Raw genomic sequence first — 17,829 nt, forward strand, 5'->3', positions numbered from 1 at the left:
TTAAGCGCAGCATTACATTTAACAGAAAGAGGGTTTAAGGATGTTGAAACATTTCTTTCACAGTGCGTCTTATTTTGTTTTGTACAGATGTATGGGTTGATCTGGCTAACAGACCTTCAAAACAAAATGGACGATATTGACATCCTAACCATGCTGACCTCAGCAATATGCCATGACCTCGACCATCCAGGCTATAACAATGCATATCAGGTAACAATATCCGGTGGACACATGTTAACTTAACACTGTTTTGGATTCACATCTGTTTATTTGTGCTATTTATATAAGCAGTTACTGTTTGTCTAGTGACATTAATGGTGATAAAGGGAGAAGGCAGAACTTTGGCATTAAGACATTTGGGCTCCTTTTGTTGCTTTCACATCACAGGCTGTTTTCCTCTTTGCTAGCACCCTCACACACCTCATCCTCACACAGTATGCTGGCTGGCTTCTTATTGAGGAAACTCAATCCCACCAAAATAGTTAAATTGGAGTGGCCTTCAACATCCTTAAACCTTACCGTCTGTAGTCTTCACTGCCGTGTTCACGCTGGGTTAGAAACAGGCCTAGTCCCCCATGCTGTGATAATTGGGCAACAAGATCCAGGTAGGTAAATAAAGTCTGTTTTCATTCATCATGTCCACATAGGAGGATCAATTATTCCTGGAAGATCAGAATGAACCTGCTCCTCTAGCCTCAACATTAACAATTCTGATTTTATATGGCCTGACGGAGATATTTTCTGATGGGCTGAGGGGCTCCTGAATTGTACAGAACTCTTATCTTCCCTATAATTTAGCTTTTCATGTTATTAGGAGACGGGCTTACCAGGAATCTACCAGTCGTGTTGCTCCCGAAAAGCAGAGCGGCACGGCGCAACGTGACCAGTAGATGCCAGGTGATCCCACTTTCGGGGTCTACCTGGCTTGCCTCGTGGGACGTCGCGATGTGAATCCCGTCCATTGTGGGCAGGATCACTTTCTGGCAAATCTGTATATTAGAGTGAGACAGCTAGTCCTTTGGCAGGGTGGCGCCCTGGTACTGCCAGCTGCCACTGCCAAGGTGGTGTGATCGGGCCGGAAGGTGCACCGTGCGGGTGCAGGGGGGCCAGGGAACTCCCTTATAGTGAGTTGGGGCTTGGAGGGGGTTTGGGGTCGCGTTGGTGGCTCAAGAGATCAGGACGCCATTTTTAAATGGTGTCCCGATCTCTCGCTGCATTGAGGAGTTCCAGCGAGCGGAGCTCCTCACCGCAGAAAATAGGACTATGTGTGGCCTCATCAGGGAGTTCCCTGCTGAGGCCCCCTGACCTACCTGGATGGGCGTTTGATAGCGGGGTATTTCCTGGCACTCCAAGCGCCGAGAAACACTCGGACAATCTTGCACACTACGGGACTCTGTCCCCATTCGGGTAGATCGCTCCATAATCTCTGCTCGACTGGGAAGATTGTAAATTAGGGACGCATTCACAGATCAAAAGAAAGGCACATCTTCACACCAGGAGGTGAAAAGTCATCAAATGTGGCACTTTAGTCCATTTATTTGCATGACTGTCTTATGACAGTATTTATCAAGGTTACTGGTGCTCTGAAGATAGTGACCATTTGAGTCGACTGAGTGGGTCTAATATCCCTTATGTTCCTTAGAATCCGAATCTATGACAGGCATAGGAGCAAGGTGTATCTATCTTGCTGGCAGCATAGTGTGAATAGCTAGCTGAATTTTAGATAATTTGAGTTGCTTGCATGTGCAAAATGGTGTGCCACTCCTAATGCACTCAATTGACGAGTATAATGCACCCAAATGGTGGTTTTGATTACTGCCAATGCTAAACTTGTGACCTGTAATTGGGTGTCAGGACCCGAATTGACCTTGAAGCAAAGTGGAGTTGGTCTACCTCTTTCAGTCAACTGTACAATCAAGCAAAACTAGTGCACACCAATATCATAATAATGGTGTGAATGTATGCTAGTTTTTAATGGAAATATTCCCTAATCCTTGATTTTAAGTATAATGATGATCCAAATTTTAGACCATTGCCTTCTAAAACTTTAATCTAAATTTATCCAAATTCTCTTCTCAATAGTTAAGTCTTTTGCTTCAGCAGAACTATAGAACACAGTTGATTATATCAAGTAACTGAGCAATTGAGACACAGCACTTATGAATACATATAAGTCTAATATATGGAACCTCCTTGCTGTAGAACTGGAGCAGTAAGAGTTTATAAGGGCAGGATTCTCCATCGCGCCCGCCCGGCGATCGGAGGATCCCGCCCGAGGTCAGTGGACTTTTCCATTGTCCACGTCTCGCGCATGACGATCTTGTGGTGGGCGGGATGAAAGAATCGAGCCCAAAGCCTGTTATTGATTAATTATTGCACCAAGGCTTCAAAGCTTATTGGTGTTGCTCGTTACTTGTCAATATGTCATTGCAAAATAATACGGACATAATATTCACAAGGTGGTGTTATTTTCTTAATACACATGCAGAAAACTTTATAATTAAAAACATGTGTAATGACCCATCTGTATCAAAATTATAGTGCCTTCAGGTATCACTGTTAATTTTGGAAGCATTAAGCAGGAGATCTTAAGTTGGCACTGTGAGGTTTCACTCGAGATTGATGTGCCGCCCAGATCAAAATGTACTCTCTCTTTGAGCCAGGTGTTATTTGTCTCGGTTTAGCTCAATTGGCTGGACAGCTGGTTTTGGATGCTGAGCAAGTCCAGCAGCATGGGTTCAATGCCCATACTGGCTCAGGTTATTCATGAAGGTTCTGCCTTCTCAATCTTGCTCCTCGCCTGAGGTGTGGTGAACATCAGGTTAAATCACCACCAGTCAGTTCTCCCCCTCAAAGGGGATAGCAGCCCATGGTCATCAGGGACAAAGGTGACTTTATGACTTTTTTATTGTCTGGTAAATTTTGTGCAAAATCAAACACGTGCTTGTTTACTTTCCTTCAGATCAACGCTCGCACGGAGCTGGCGTTGAGGTACAATGATATCTCACCACTGGAAAACCATCATTGTTCTGTGGCCTTTAAGATCCTGGAAAAGGTAATTTGGCAATAAACGATGAGAAAGCCATCGGTCAAAAGCAGCCAATTTACATTTATTAAGCACATTAAGCTAAATGTAATACTTTTAGGACATTATTTGTTCCCTTGCAGATAGGTTCCTCCAAGTTTATGTGGGTAATTCTAAATGGGTAATTGTGGTCATGAGTTGATTCGAGATGACCTTCAGCAGATGCCAAAATTCTGCAGGTAGCCTGTTGACCCCAAACCTGGAGGAATAGTGGTAAAAGAAAAATACTGTGGATGATGAAAATCTGAAATAAAAACAGAAAATGGTGAAAAACCTCAGCAGGTCTGGCAGCAGAGAGAAATAGAGTTAACGTTTCCTTTTCAGGTCCACTTGAATCTTCTTCACCTCTGAAGAAGCCATACGGACTTGAAACTTTAACTCCATTTCTCTCTCCAGAGATGCTGTGGGCCTGCCAAGTTTTGTTTTCCAGCATTTTCTGTTTTTATTATAGTGGTAGTGGTGCTTGGTTGCTGTGCTTCCAACTAACCACAGGAGGCCCAGGGAGAAGTTACAATAATAAACTTTGTTTTAATATAAAAGGTGGCCTATTGGTCAGTGGCATCAATTCTGGAGTGAAATATCCTTTCCTCACAGTTTTACAAATAAAAGAAAAGTGTTTGGGCTTCCAGTCTGCTCTCCGAACAGATGTTGGGGTCTGGTCTGGGATATTAATTTAAATATTTTTGCTTGCTGGAAATGATGGCTTGTAACATACGTCGGATTTAACTGGACGAATGTGTGCAAATAAAATTGAGCACAAAGACCAACTTGACCAATTTTTGGATTCCCCAGCAGGTCATCACAAACTTCATTAGGTATTTTTCTAAATATGATTCCTAGAATTTTTCAACATTTCTGGAAAAATATTTATGTAAAAATATCTGCTGTGATGCGCGCATAAGTGGATCACAATTAAATAGGCCAAGTTTGCATAACATTCTGGCACTATCCAGGGTTTGTACTAGCCTTTTGAGGATTGTATTGCTTGTTTCTGTTGTTTTGAGGGTCGTATTCCATGATTTCATTTTTTAATTTTTGCTTGGGGATCATATTCCATGATCCATCTATTTTTACTAGCAGTTTGAGAACCTTCGCCTGTGATTCCATCCATTTTTCACGAAGACTATAATTGTTTCACAGTGCCAGTCCTATAATTGAGATGTTCCTTGGTTATAATTGATAATTGGCCCTTAGTAAAATGTTCTTTTATTTCTGGCATCCACAGTCTGACAACAACATATTCCGAAATTTGACAACGGAACAGTTTAAACGGATTCGGGAAGGAATGATAAAGTGAGTACCACCATTTGCCCTGGGGAATGACGTCATGTGAATTATTTATAACATAATCTTTGGGTAGCTCTAGGATTTTTTTTGTTGAATACCAAGGATTGCCATCTAGCAGAGCGACATGGGGAATGTGAAAAATATTATTTTACAATTAAGGCACAGAAAGCCTCAAAATCACCAAGTGCATTGATACCCTTTGCAAAGCGACTGTGTTCCGCACAGGAAATGGCAGATTGACAATTCCCTTTTGGTTTGAACGTGGTTGAACAAAACAAAAATGCACTTTTCTAATAGAAACTCCTTTGACAGACATCAACTGCATTCCAGTGCATGTTGGGCAGCACGGTAGCATAGTGGTTAGCGCAATTGCTTCACAGCTCCAGGATCCCAAGTTCGATTCCCGGCTGGGTCACTGTCTGTGTGGAGTCTGCACGTTCTCCCCGTGTGTGCGTGGGTTTCCTCCGGGTGCTCCGGTTTCCTCCCACAGTCCAAAGATGTGCGGGTTAGGTGGATTGGCCATGCTAAATTGCCCTTAGTGTCCAAAATTGCCCTTAGTGTCCAAAAATTGCCCTTAGTGTTGGGTGGGGTTACTGGGTTATGGGGATAGGGTGGTGTGGGCTTGGGTAGGGTGCTCTTTCCAAGAGCCGGTGCAGACTCGATGGGCCAAATGGCCTCCTTCTGCACTGTAGATTATATGAAATCTATGTTGGGTAGTGTGCTATTTAACAATGCACACTCAAAGTCATAGAATACAGAAACATTTGTTACACCAATTAGTTAATCCCCTAGTGGTTACAGACCGGCGCCTGTTCGGGTACACTGAGGGAGAATTCAGAATGTCCAATTCACCTAACAGCACGTCTTTCGGGGCTTGTGGGACGAAACTGGAGCACCCGGAGGAAACCCACGCAGACCCAGGGAGAACGTGCAGACTCCGCACAGACAGTGAGCCTAAGCCGGGAATCGAGCCCGAGTCTCTGGCGCAGTGAAGCAACAGTGCTAACCATTGTGCTACCGTGCCTACCCAGGTGAGTGCGGTTCTGCGCCCGATTTCTCGTTTCTAGGCTCCCTGCTGCATGTGGAGTCTCAGTACATTTATCTCAACCACATCATTACATTAGATTTTAAAATTGTTCCATCACTAGCTGAATATTGATGATATTATTTCCAGACCCTTTCAAAGTCTTATCATTCGGTTGTATGCTTCTGTCCCACATTTTTCATCCTATTCTTTAACTTTATTAGTTGAAATTTGATTTGCAGTGTGTCAGCCCAAATGCATAACGAATCTAGATATTTTGCTATTGTGCAGTCGACAAATTTGGTTTTCTAATACCTTCAGAGTGAATATTAGAGTCATTTTTTTTGGCAATTAAGGGGCAATTTAGCGTGGCCAATCCACCTACCCTGCACATCTTTTTGGATTGTGGGGGTAAGACCCACGCAGATACGGGGAGAATGTGCAAACTCGAGTGGACAGTGACCCGGGGCCGGGATCGAACCCGGGTCCTCGGTGCAATGAGGCAGCATTGCTGACCACTGCGCCGACTATTACAGTCATAGAGTCATTGAGGTTTACAGCACAGAAATGGCCCTCGGCCCATCGTGTCTGTGCCAGTCAAAAACAAGCACCAAACTATTCTAATACCATTTTCGAGCACTTGGTCTACAGCCCTGTATGCCTTTCCATCGCAAGTGCACATCAAAGTACTTCTTAAATGTTGTGAGGATCTCTGCCTCCACCACCCTTTCAGGCAGCGAGTTCCAGACTCCCACCACCATCTGGGTAAAAAAGGCTTTTTCTCACATCCTCTCTAAACCTCCTCCCTTTCCTTAAATCTATGCCTCCTGGTCATTGATCCCACCACCAAGGGGAAAAGTTTCTTCCTGTCTACTCTATCTATGCTTCTCAAAATTTTATACATCTCAATCATGTCCCCCGTCAATCTCCTCTGCTGCAAGGAAAACAACCCAAGTCTACCCAATCTTTCTTCATAATTAAAACTCTCCAGCCGAGGCAACATCCTGGTAAATCTCCTCTACACCCTTTTCAGTGCTATCACATCCCTCCTACAGTGTGGATTCCAGAACTGCACACAATACTCCAGCTGTGGCCTAACCAACATTTTATACAGTTCCACCATAACCACCCTGCTCTTAAACTGTATGCCTTGGCTAATAAAGGCAAGTATACCATATATTCTTAGCCACTATATCCCTGTTACCTTAGGGACTGGTGTACATGCACATCAAGGTCCCTCTGATCCTCGGTGCTTTCCAGGGTACAGCTGTTCATCATGTATTCCCCTGTCTAGTCTATCCTGCACAAGTGCTTCACCTCACACTTATTGGGATTGAATTCCATTTGCCACTGATCAGCATATCTGACCAGCCCGTCTACATATATATATTGATTGATATTAGTAGTCAATAATCTTTCTTGAGCAACAGATTTGTTTGGAATCACTAGCTTTTAGAGCGCAGATCCTTCATCAGGTAACTCACCTTACAACACCAGATTGGACTTTAACCTGGTGTTGTAAAACTTCTTACTGTGCCCACCCCAGTCCAGCGCCGGCATCTCCGCATCTTGAGCAACAGAGATCACAGAAATGGGCGGCACGGTAGCACAGTGGTTAGCACTGCTGCCTCACAGCTCCAGTGACTCGGGTTCGATACGGCTGTGTGGAGTTTGCACGTTCTCCCCGTGTCTGCGTGGATTTCTTCCGGGTGCTCTGGTTTCGTCCCACAGTCCAAGGATGTGCAGGTTAGTGTCCCTTAATGTCCAAAAGGTTAGCTGGAGTGACGGGGATAGGACGGGTGAGTAGGCCTAGGTAGGGTGCTCTTTCAGCGGGTCGGCGTAGACTTGATGGGCCAAATGGCCTCCTTCTGCACTGTAGGGATTCTATGATTCTATGAAATGTTGCAAAAAGCATATTTAAGGCTGCACAAAAGCAGATACAATGCTTCCAATTTAGAAATAAATAATTATTGCTCACAAAGGAGGAAATCTGTCTTATAAATTAATCGGGCTTCAGTTTAAAAAAAAAAGTAGTCCAAGCAAATGGTTAGTAACACTGTCAGTCTCTATTGATGTATTTACACGAGGAGTAAAATTGTAACATAATGGGTAATGTGCTGGGTGTGTGCGTCGACAGTGGAGGAACATTGTCTGCATTCATCACATATCAGAAAATAACTCGCAGCCCATCGTGCAGCTTCACACTGCATTCGGAAAATTGGCACCAATGTACGTTGATGAGAGGGGGAAATGGCTGAGGGTCCTTGAACTGACGTCAATTTTCTCTATCTTTAGGTGTGTCCTTGCCACAGACATGGCTCGTCACAATGAGATTCTGAATCAGTTCAGATCCATCATGCCTGTGTTCGATTTTAACAACAAAAAGCACAAGGATGTTGTGAGTACCGCGTTGTTCAGCCTCACTCTTGGGATCGCTGCTGGTTTCTGTGCATGACCTAAATGAGAAAACAAAAGACATTTGGGGCGGATGGCATTATCCTATTTTTCTCAGGGGTGGAAGTATGCTCCCCTGGCATTATGCAATGTAGACAATTGAACATGAGTTGGGTGTATGGTCGTGTGTGTAAAGATCATTCAGGTTTCTCATAATGCAAATGAGTACAAAAGCTGCAGTTAACCAAAATGGTGGAGCAAAACAGATGAGAATTGACAAATATTTAGCGATACAAATTTCCCCTTGTATTCAGGCCTTCACGGACACATGAGAACCTAGAAATTCTAGCACAGGAGGAGCCCATTTGCCCTTTTTATTGAATTGAGGCCCCTTTCATTAAGCTGATTTCACACAATAGTCTCCCAACTTTCAGAGAAAAATGTGTTACTAGCCGCCTGTATGCAAAGCTCATTAGTCCCTCAAGATGCTGAAGTTAAATGGCTGTTTCATACCTGGCAGGGCCCGTTTAGCTCACTTGGCTAGGCAGCTGGTTCATGATGCAGAGCAAGGCCAACAGCTCAGGTTCAATTCCCGTGCAGGCTGAGGTTACTCATGAAGGCCCCACCTTCCCAACCCTTGCCTGAGGTGTGGTGATCCTGATGTACGATCCATTACACAAAGACGAGAGAGAGTAGGATGTAATCGAGGCTTTATTACACTGAGATGTGTGGCCTCCTACAGCAGCTGACGAAATGGCTGCTGTACTGGGAGCACACATATTTATACTCCATCTACTGGGCGGAACTAGCAGGCAGGGATCTACCCCCGTACCTGTAGTACAGGGGCCTTAATGGAAAGCACCTATATCAACATCCTATATATACAATATATACATCAGTGGTGACTACCACATTCACCCCCTGTTAAAAAAATGAGTCCGGCGGGGGTGGTGGAGAACTAGAAAAAAAGTTGTGTTTTAAAAGTACAGATAAAATTACAAATTCAGGCGGTCCAGTGCCTTGATCTGACGTTGAGAGTGCCGCAGTGCTGGTGGCGACTCCGGTGGCGGCTTGGTCTTCGGTGACTCTGGGAGCGTGTCGAAATCCTCTTGGGTGTGGGCAAAGGGAGGACGGATTGTCCTGGAGCGGGGTCTGTGGGGTGCGCCGGGGAGGGGAGGGTGGCGCCGGGGCGGGGGGGGGGGGGGGGGGGGGGGCGGGTGGAACCAGCTGGTGGCAGGTCTCTGAGGGTGGCTGGGTCTTGGCGGCCGTCGGGGTACGCTACGTAGGCATACTGCGGGTTGGCGTGGAGTAGCTGTACCCTCTCAACCAATGGGTCCGCTTTGTGGAGTCGAACGTGTCTACGGAGGAGAACAGGTCCTGGGGCTGCCAGCCATGTCGGGAGCGAAACCCCGGAGGTGGACTTCCTAGGCAAGGCAAAGAGACATTCATGGGGGGTTTCATTAGTCGCGGTGCACAGGAGCGACTAAATGGAGTGAAGTGCATCGGGGAGGACCTCCTGCCAGCGAGAGGCCGGGAGATTTCTGGACCATAGGGCCAGTTGGACGGCCCTCCAGACCGTCCCATTCTCCCTCTCCACCTGCCCGTTTCCCCTGGGGTTGCAGCTGGTCATCCTGCTCGAGGCAATGCCCCTATTGAGCAGGTACTGGCGCAGCTCATCGCTCATGAATGAGGATCCTCGGTCGCTGTGGACGTAGTCGGGGAAGCCGAACAGAGCGAAGATGGTGTTGAGGTCTTTAATAACGGTGGCAGACGTCATGTCGGGGCATGGGATGGCAAAGGGGAATTGGGAATATTCATCGACCACACTGAGAAAGTACGTGTTGCGGTCGGTGGAGGGCAGGGGCCCTTTGAAGTCCACGCTGAGGCATTCAAAGGAGCGGGAGGCCTTCACCAGGCGCGCGTGGTCCAGCCGGTAGAAGTCCGGGTGAGAGTGAATCTCCTGCCGGCCAGGTAATGCCTCCAATGCCGCACGGCTTCAATGATGGCTTGGGGCTCTTTTTTGATGGCGGAGTGCCGAATTTCGGAGGCATGGAGGGTGTGGGAAAAGAATGCCACGGCCTGCCTGCCTTTTTGAGGGTGGCAGCCAGAGCGACGTCTGATGCATCGCTCTCGACTTGGAATGGGAGCGTCTCGTCGACCGTGTGCATCGCGGCCTTGCCGATGTTGGCTTTGATACGGTTAAAGGCCTGGTGAGCCTCGGCCGTCAGAGGAAAAAGAGTGGATTGAATGAGTGGGCGGGCCTTGTCCGCATAGTTTGGGACTCACTGGGCATAATACGAAAAGAACCCCACGCGACGTTTGAGGGCCTTGGGGCAGTGGGGGAGGGGGAGTTCCATGAGGGGGCGCATGCGATCGGGGTCGGGCCCCAGAACTTTGTTCTGGACCACATAGCCGAGGTGGCTAAGCGGTTCATGCTGAACACGCACTTCTCCTTGTTAGACGTGAGGTTGAGGAGAGTGGCGGTGTGGAAAAATTTTGCAAGGTTGGCGTCATGGTCCTGCTGGTCGTGGCCGCAGATGGTGTCGTTATCCAGGTACGGGAAAGTGGCCCACAGCCCATACCGGTCAACCATTCGGTCCCTCTCCCGTTGGAAGACCGAGACCCCATTGGTGACGCCGAAGAGAACCCTAAGAAAGTGGTAAAGGTGGCCGTCTGCCTCGAACGCAGTGTATGGGCGGTCCGGCTTGCGGATGGGGAACTGGTGGTAGACAGATTTCAGGTCTACTGTCGAGAAGACCCGGTACTGTGCCGTCTGATTGACCATATCAGATATGCGTGGGAGGGGGTACGCGTCGAGCTGCGTGTACCGATTGATGGTCTGTCTGTAGTCAATGACCATCCTGTTTTTCTCCCCAGTTTTGACCACTACTACTTGGGCTCTCCAGGGGCTGTTGCTGGCCTTGATGATGCCTTCCCGAAGCAGCTGCTGAACTTCAGACCTGATGAAAGTCCTGTCCTGGGCACTGTACCGTCTGCTCCTTGTGGCGACGGGGTTGCAATCCGGAGTTAGGTTTGCAAAAAGGGAAGGTGGGTCGACCTTAAGGGTCGCGAGGCCGCACACAGTAAGAGGTGGTAGGGGCCCGCCGAATTTTAGGGTTAGGCTCTGGAGGTTGCACTGGAAGTCCAGGCCGAGTAGCAAGGCAGCGCAGAGGTTGGGGAGGACGTAGAGGCGGAAGCCATTGAACTCCAAGCCCTGGACAGTGAGAGTGGCAATGCAGTACCCCTGGATTGCCACGGAGTGGGACCCGGAGGCCAGGGAGATTCTCTGGTTAGCGGGGTGTACCGCGAGGGAGCAGTGCCTTATCGTATCGGGGTGAATGAAGCTCTCAGTGCTCCCGGAGTCCAGCAGGCAGGAAATCCCGTGCCCGTTGACCTTCACTTTAGTTGAAGCAGTCGCGAGGTTGTGCGTCGAGACTGGTCAATCGTGACCGAGGCGAGACATGGCTGGTCATTGGCGGTTGCAGGCGATGAGCGGCCGGATGAGGTGCCCGACGGGCATGGGTCCTGAGTCGGGTAAGATGGCGGCGCCCACGGGCCGCATGTGTCGTGGGGGAAGCAAGATGGCGGCGCCCGTTTGTCCTGGGAGGACCAAGGTGGCGGCGGCCACTGGCCGCACGTGTTGCGAGTCGGCCAAGATGGCGGCATCCACTGGCCGCACATGGTCCTAGGAGGGGAAGATGGCGGCCCCACTGGCTGCACGTGTGGGGTGCCGGGACAATAGCGGCGATTGAGCGGGCCTGGTTGGCTGCTGCGGGGCACAGGCGTGGGATTGGCTGAGGGTGGTCACTGGTGGAGTCCACGATGGGCCGTCTGCGGAGTCCACGATGCACAGGGGGATGGGCCGCAGGGTCGTGGGCATAGGCCTGAATGTTGCGTGATGCGACCGTGAGTGAAAGCGCTAGTTTTTTTGGTCGCCGCGAGGTCGAGCGTGGCCCCCTCTAACACGCGCTGGCGGATGTAGTCAGACCCTATGCCCGTAACAAATGCGTCTCTCATTAGCAAATTTGAGTGTTCCGTGGCCGAAATGGCCTGACAGTCACAGTCTCTAGCTAGGGGGCGCCAGAAATCTTCCACCGACTCACCGGGAAGTTGACGCCATGTGGAGAGGAGGTGCCTGGCGTAGAGTGTTAGAGTAGGATGTAATCGAAGCTTTATTACACTGAGATGTGTGGCCTCCTACAGCAGCTGACGAAATGGCTGCTGTACTGGGAGCACACATATTTTTACTCCGCCTACTGGGCGGAACCAGCAGGCAGGGATCTACCCCCGTACCTGTAGTACAGGGGCCTTACCGTAATGCACCTATATCAACATCCAATATATACAATATATACATCAGTGGTGACTATCACAGATCCTCAGGTTAAATCGCCACCAGTCAGCTCTCCCCCCTCAAAGGGGAAAGCAGCCTATGGTCATCTCGGACTATGATATCTGGAATAGAGGGGAGGCCTCAATGAAACACGCTACCTATACCCACGTCCCTTGCCTACTGTATCATCTTTGACATCCATGTCCACATATCTACTATCACTCTACCCACGCTGAAAAATTGACTCTTCTCTGGTTGCTGTGACCTAAAATCCAGCACTGGAAATTTTATCACAAGTGATATTATTCACTTGCAGTGAAACATTCTCCATTCCGATAATGCCTTGTATGATAAACTTTCTACTAACCTTCCTACTTTGCAACAGTGACTGCACTTCAACAATACTTTCCCCTTCAGGCATCCAGGAAATCTGGAATTGCCTGCCCCAGGAAAATGGGGTGGAGGTGCAGGTTGGGAAGGGGTGCAGGTTGGGAAGGGGTGCAGGGAAAAGAACTGGGTGGAGACACAGAGAGGCTCCAAAGAGATATGGACAGGTTAAGTGAGTGGGTAGCAAGGTGGTATAATTCGGGGAGATGTGAGCTGACTCACTTTGATTGTAAGAATGGAAAACCAGAATTTTAAAAAAAGTCGTGGAACCTCTACTGCTGATTATCAAAAGACTTGGGTGTACTCCTACAAGTAACAGAGAAAGTTAGTGTGCAGGTACAGCGAACAATTAGGATGGAAGATGGCATATTGGACTTTATTCCAAGGGGAGCTAGAGTACAGGAACAAAGAGGCCCAGCCACAACTGTACGGGGCTTTCGTGTGAATACTGTGTGCAGTTTTGGTCTCCATATTTAAGGAAGGATAAAGTCGCATTGATGACATTACAGCGAAGATTCCCGAAATTGGTCCTTGGAATCAGAAGCTTGTCATTTATGACAATATAAACAAACGAATATATATAAATATGAGAAGCTGAGTAAATTGGTTCTATATTCTCTGGAGTTGAGAAGAATGAGAGATGATCTCATTGAAGATTCAGAAGGGGATTGACAGGGTAGGCACTGCACAGTTTACACTGGATGAAGAATCTAGGGCGCAATTCTCCCCCCCCCCCCCCCCCACACCGGGGGGGTAGAACAACCGGGGCGCCGCGTGAATCGAGCCACGCCGCACCGACCCCTGCACGCAATTCTCCCAACCCCCCCGAAACCAGCGCCGCGCGATTCACACCGGGCGGCTTGGAGAACCGCCGCAAATGGGCAGCGGCGATTCTCCAGCCCCAATGGGCTGAGCGGCCGTTACGACACGACAGGTTCCCGCCGGCGCTGTCCATCCCTGGTCGCTGCCGGCGGGAACTCTGCGGGAACGCTGGGGGAGGCGGCCAGTGGGGGGGGGGGGGGGGGGGGTGGGGGGGGGGGGGGCGGGGGGGGGTCTTCTTCACCGGGGAGGGGGCCTCCGATGGGGTCTGGCCCGCCATCGGGGCCCACCGATCGGCGGGCCGGCCTCTCCCTCCCCCAGGCCTACCCTTCCGCAGACGACACCGGCGCCATGTTGGTGAGGGGCCGTCGCGCGTAAGAAGTTCCCCGCGCTTGCGCAAGATGGCGCGGCCCAACTGCGCATGCGCGGGTTGGGGCGGCGCCCATTTGGCACCGCGTAAGGTCGCTGGAGCGGCGTGAACCGCTCCAGCGCCGTGCTGGCCCCCTGTGGGGGCCAGAATAGGTCGTGCCCGGGCCCTATTCATGGCGTCATGAAATGCAATGGCGTTCACGACGGCGCAAACACTTACTACCATGTTGGAGAATCGCCCCCCCTAGAACTCCAGGGACAATCTCAGGATAAGGAGGGGATCACTGAGATGAGGAGAAATTCCTTCACTCAAAGGGTTGTGAATCTTTGGAATTCTCTACCTAAGATGTTTGTGGATGTGCTATCATTGACTATACTCAAGGCTGAGAGAGAGAGATTTTTGACCTGGGGTTATGTGGAAGAGAGGGCAGGAAAGTGGAGTTGGGTTAGAATTTGGTCAGCCATGATTGTGTTGAATGTTGGAGCCGGCTCTAGGGGGCCATACGGTCTACTATTCCTATATCCTCACCTTGCTTATCCTCTACCCCTGTGTGCTGCACCTGCAGGAGAGGAGGGCAAGCAAAGAATGAGATGAGAGAAAAATATAGGAAAGGGTGAGGAAGAATTTGGCTTCACCGTGAGGCCGAATGGTGATTGGTTTGGTCTGCAACCTGCACTGTTCATCTCACCATCTCCCAGAGCCTTGGTGGGATTATGGACCGTTTCTCATGGGATGGTGTGGGCTAGCTCTATTTGTTATGTGTGCTCCCTCTGTTTTCCTGTCTTACAAGGCTGAGCGATGAGCTTCAAATTAGCATTTGAGGATGTTTCCCAGTAATTGTGAGATAGACGATGTAATTGGTAACGAAAGAGAAAACGCTGGAAAATCTCTTTCGTTTCAGATTCCAGCATCTGCAGTAATTTGCTTTTATTATGATGTAATTAGTATGTTGGTAGCATGCTGCCAAAGTGGAGGAAGGAGTTCCAGTAATTCATATTAGGGGATTTTACAATATATTTTGTGAGATAGCGAGTTAGTAAATTCCTGAAGCACAGTGCACTCTAAATGTTGACTCCTGCACCTGTTGATTTCAGAGGGTGAACAATGTATAGGTGTCAAAGGGGAAGAGTGGACAGAGACTGGCATAACTAACACTGTAACTGCTCTCAGATGGCGCTGGTGAAGCTATTCAACTGGGAGAACTAGCTCTCACTGCCACTGTAACTTCATTCTCTGTGACTGTTTCAGATTTCCTCCCATGCACACGCAGCAACCATTCTCTCCCTCTCTCTACTCAATCCAACAGTCTCTGAAGATGTGCCTCATTAAAATTCTATTCTGTTCTCCGCATCCATCCAATTCCCTGCAACCTCCACGCTTCAAAATCTTGCATGAGCCATCTATTACAGCTATACCAATCAACCAAGGTTTGCAAAAACTTCACTGCTGAACTGCAACACCCCCATCGTCCTGTCGAAACCTTCAGCCATTCCCATTCATGTAAATGTTGCACAGGAAATTTCCAAGTTCCCTTTCCCCTCTCCTCCAGTCAAGTACTCTTCTGTTACATGCAAGTTACATTCACCCAATATCAGCAGGCAAGCAAATGATCTGGCCGAGTTAGCACTTGGTCTCTTTAGAAGACCCACTCGAGCCAAACGAATGGCCCATGGGTCCAATGAAATCAATTGGCATTCTTTCAAATTGCTATGCCTAAGAACACCTCATGTATCTTCTGCTTTGTGGGGGCATAGAGCTTATAAATTCTGATGCAGCTTGAGCCTTGTTAAGATATTCATCTCATGCACCATAGGCTAAAATAGTATTAAACAGATTTTTCTTTAACATTTGTTACCATGATATGGCCAATGTGGGCAAGGCTGCATTTATTGCTCCTGCCTAGTTGCCTTGAGTCAGCACTGGCTTTTTATGTCTCTCATCGTGTACAAGACCTGGATCACGGCCATTCTCTCTTTGCAATGCTCTAAAGAAAATCTGTGAAAGGGCAACTTTCCATTCTTAGCAGTACAAAGGTTTGGAGTTATTCTGGTGGCTCCAATATATCAGTGTCCATTTGAAGATGGGGCACTCAAGCATTCATGAATTATTCTAAATATAACCTCACAAGTGAGCGGGCACAGTGTCTCAGTTGTGTTTCAGTTCCGAATGAGCTTGTGTTCGCAATGTATTCTAAAAAATTGATCAACTGTCTTGGCAACCCCCCTGCATTTACATTATCTTTAATTTATCAATTTTAAATCAATCTGCCATTTCTCAAATAACTTTACGTATTTACTAACTAAAATATTGCTTTGTGGAGACGGGCTGCCAAGAGCTACTTTCTGTCTGTACCTTTTCACAGCTTCTGCATTCGAGAACATGGAACATACAGTGCAGAAGGAGGCCATTCGGCCCATCGACTTTACACTGACCCATTTAAGCCCTCACTTCCACCCTATCCCCGTGACCCAATAACCCCTCCTAACCTTTTGGGTCACTAAGGGCAATTTATCATGGCCAATCCACCGAACCTGCACGTCTTTGGACTGTGGGAGGAAACCGGAGCACCCGGAGGAAACCCACGCAGACGCAGGGGGAACATGTAGACTCTGCACAGACAGTGACCCAGCGGGGAATCGAACCTGGGGACCCTGGCGCTGTGAAGCCACAGTGCTATCCACTATTCTACAATGTATGTGGCAAATAGGAGGAGACAAAGAGATTAGTGGGAACTGGGTATTGGGTGAAACGGGAAATATTGATTTCTTCCGAGTTTAATTTTCATTGGCTTTAACATACAACGCACAGCTGAACTGATACCACCCACTTTAAAGGCATCAGCCAAAGTCAATATTATACCCAAGCAGTGTGCGTATGTGGGTAGAGGGGAAACTGAAGAGGGAGAAATGAAAGATAAGCGGCGGGATTCTCCCAACGGGAGTCTAAGTGCCGACGCCAAAGTAAAAACCGAATGTTTTACTCAGGCGTCAGCGCCCGTTCCCAGACCCCTATTCTCCCCCCTCAATGGGGCTAGCAGGGGCGTTGCGCGATTTACGGGGGCGGGCCTCGGTGCGGCATCAGAGACCCGGCGCCGCGGGGGTGGGGAGAGTACCGCCCAAGAGATTTACTCTTCCTGACACAGAGTAACTAAGATAGAGAGAGAGAAGATTTCGGATGTAAAGGAAGACATGACTGATTTAAGGGAGCTCTTTCTTTCTAAATATTTTGCAGTTAATTTACACGATTGTCCCAAGATACAAAGAGCCCAGATTGGAGAATTATGATTGGACTGCTGAACCTGACTCATCTCTTTCTTTAATGATATTTCCATCTCTTCATTCCAGACATCTTTTTCTGCTCGGTGTTTTGGGATATGAATGTTGTCAGCTCCTGTATCGAACTTAAGGGTCTTTTCTGCTTTAACAATTTAATGTAAATGACTCAAAAATAATTAAGTTCAAACTGGTGCACACATGCAAATTTCAAATGATAAAATATTTATTTGATAGTTTGAATGTTTCATCTCTTCAAGACACTAGAATGTGAATGACATGCATCATTATATAGGTGCGCACATTCTGACATGCCCACGCGTATATCTGCATATATTTATAGAAAAACATACTATTGTGCATGTTTTTATGGGGAATTAATTTAAGAGTCTCCCAGCTATGACCAAATATCCCTAACAGATGAATAGCCTTAACATTTCCACCCGGTTGCTTTAGACAAAGTCAATTCAGACTTCTTCATTACTGCTTCTTTACAGCTGACAATGATTATAATAAAAGTTAGCGACATTTCCAATGAAGCTCGACCCATGGATGTAGCTGAGCCATGGCTGGACTGCTTACTGCAGGAATTTTTCAACCAGGTATCCTCAAATATTAATGGACATATGTTTAGAGATGTTAATGCTAATATATTTCAATGGAAATGGAGTTATGTATCGGATAATAGATTTCCGGCAAACCATTTTGTCTGCATTGTAGGATATTCAAGACACTCTCCCTGAAAGGTTAATGGATACTAGCAATTCTGTAAGGTTGATTTTCAACCAATTCAGTTTCCGGGAAAGCAGAAGATGTCTCCAAGGATTTTGCCTTCCTCATACTGCAGTAGCAGTAGAA

At 47.8% G+C, this 17,829-nt stretch overlaps 1 protein-coding gene across 3 annotated transcripts in view; it reads left to right on the top strand.

The window, feature by feature from the left end:
• The window catches only part of LOC140387488 (high affinity cGMP-specific 3',5'-cyclic phosphodiesterase 9A), a 206,250-nt gene that overhangs the window by 167,685 nt on the left and 20,736 nt on the right, over window positions 1-17,829 (top strand). For all 3 annotated transcript variants that reach the window (XM_072470641.1, XM_072470650.1, XM_072470660.1), the window contains 5 exons: window positions 88-210; window positions 2,963-3,055; window positions 4,311-4,378; window positions 7,692-7,794; window positions 17,469-17,573. In XM_072470641.1, the coding sequence (XP_072326742.1) occupies window positions 88-210; window positions 2,963-3,055; window positions 4,311-4,378; window positions 7,692-7,794; window positions 17,469-17,573 (492 nt within the window). The remainder of the gene's footprint in view (window positions 1-87; window positions 211-2,962; window positions 3,056-4,310; window positions 4,379-7,691; window positions 7,795-17,468; window positions 17,574-17,829) is intronic.

This window comes from Scyliorhinus torazame, chromosome 2 (assembly GCF_047496885.1).
Source record: "Scyliorhinus torazame isolate Kashiwa2021f chromosome 2, sScyTor2.1, whole genome shotgun sequence".
NCBI lineage: Eukaryota > Metazoa > Chordata > Chondrichthyes > Carcharhiniformes > Scyliorhinidae > Scyliorhinus > Scyliorhinus torazame.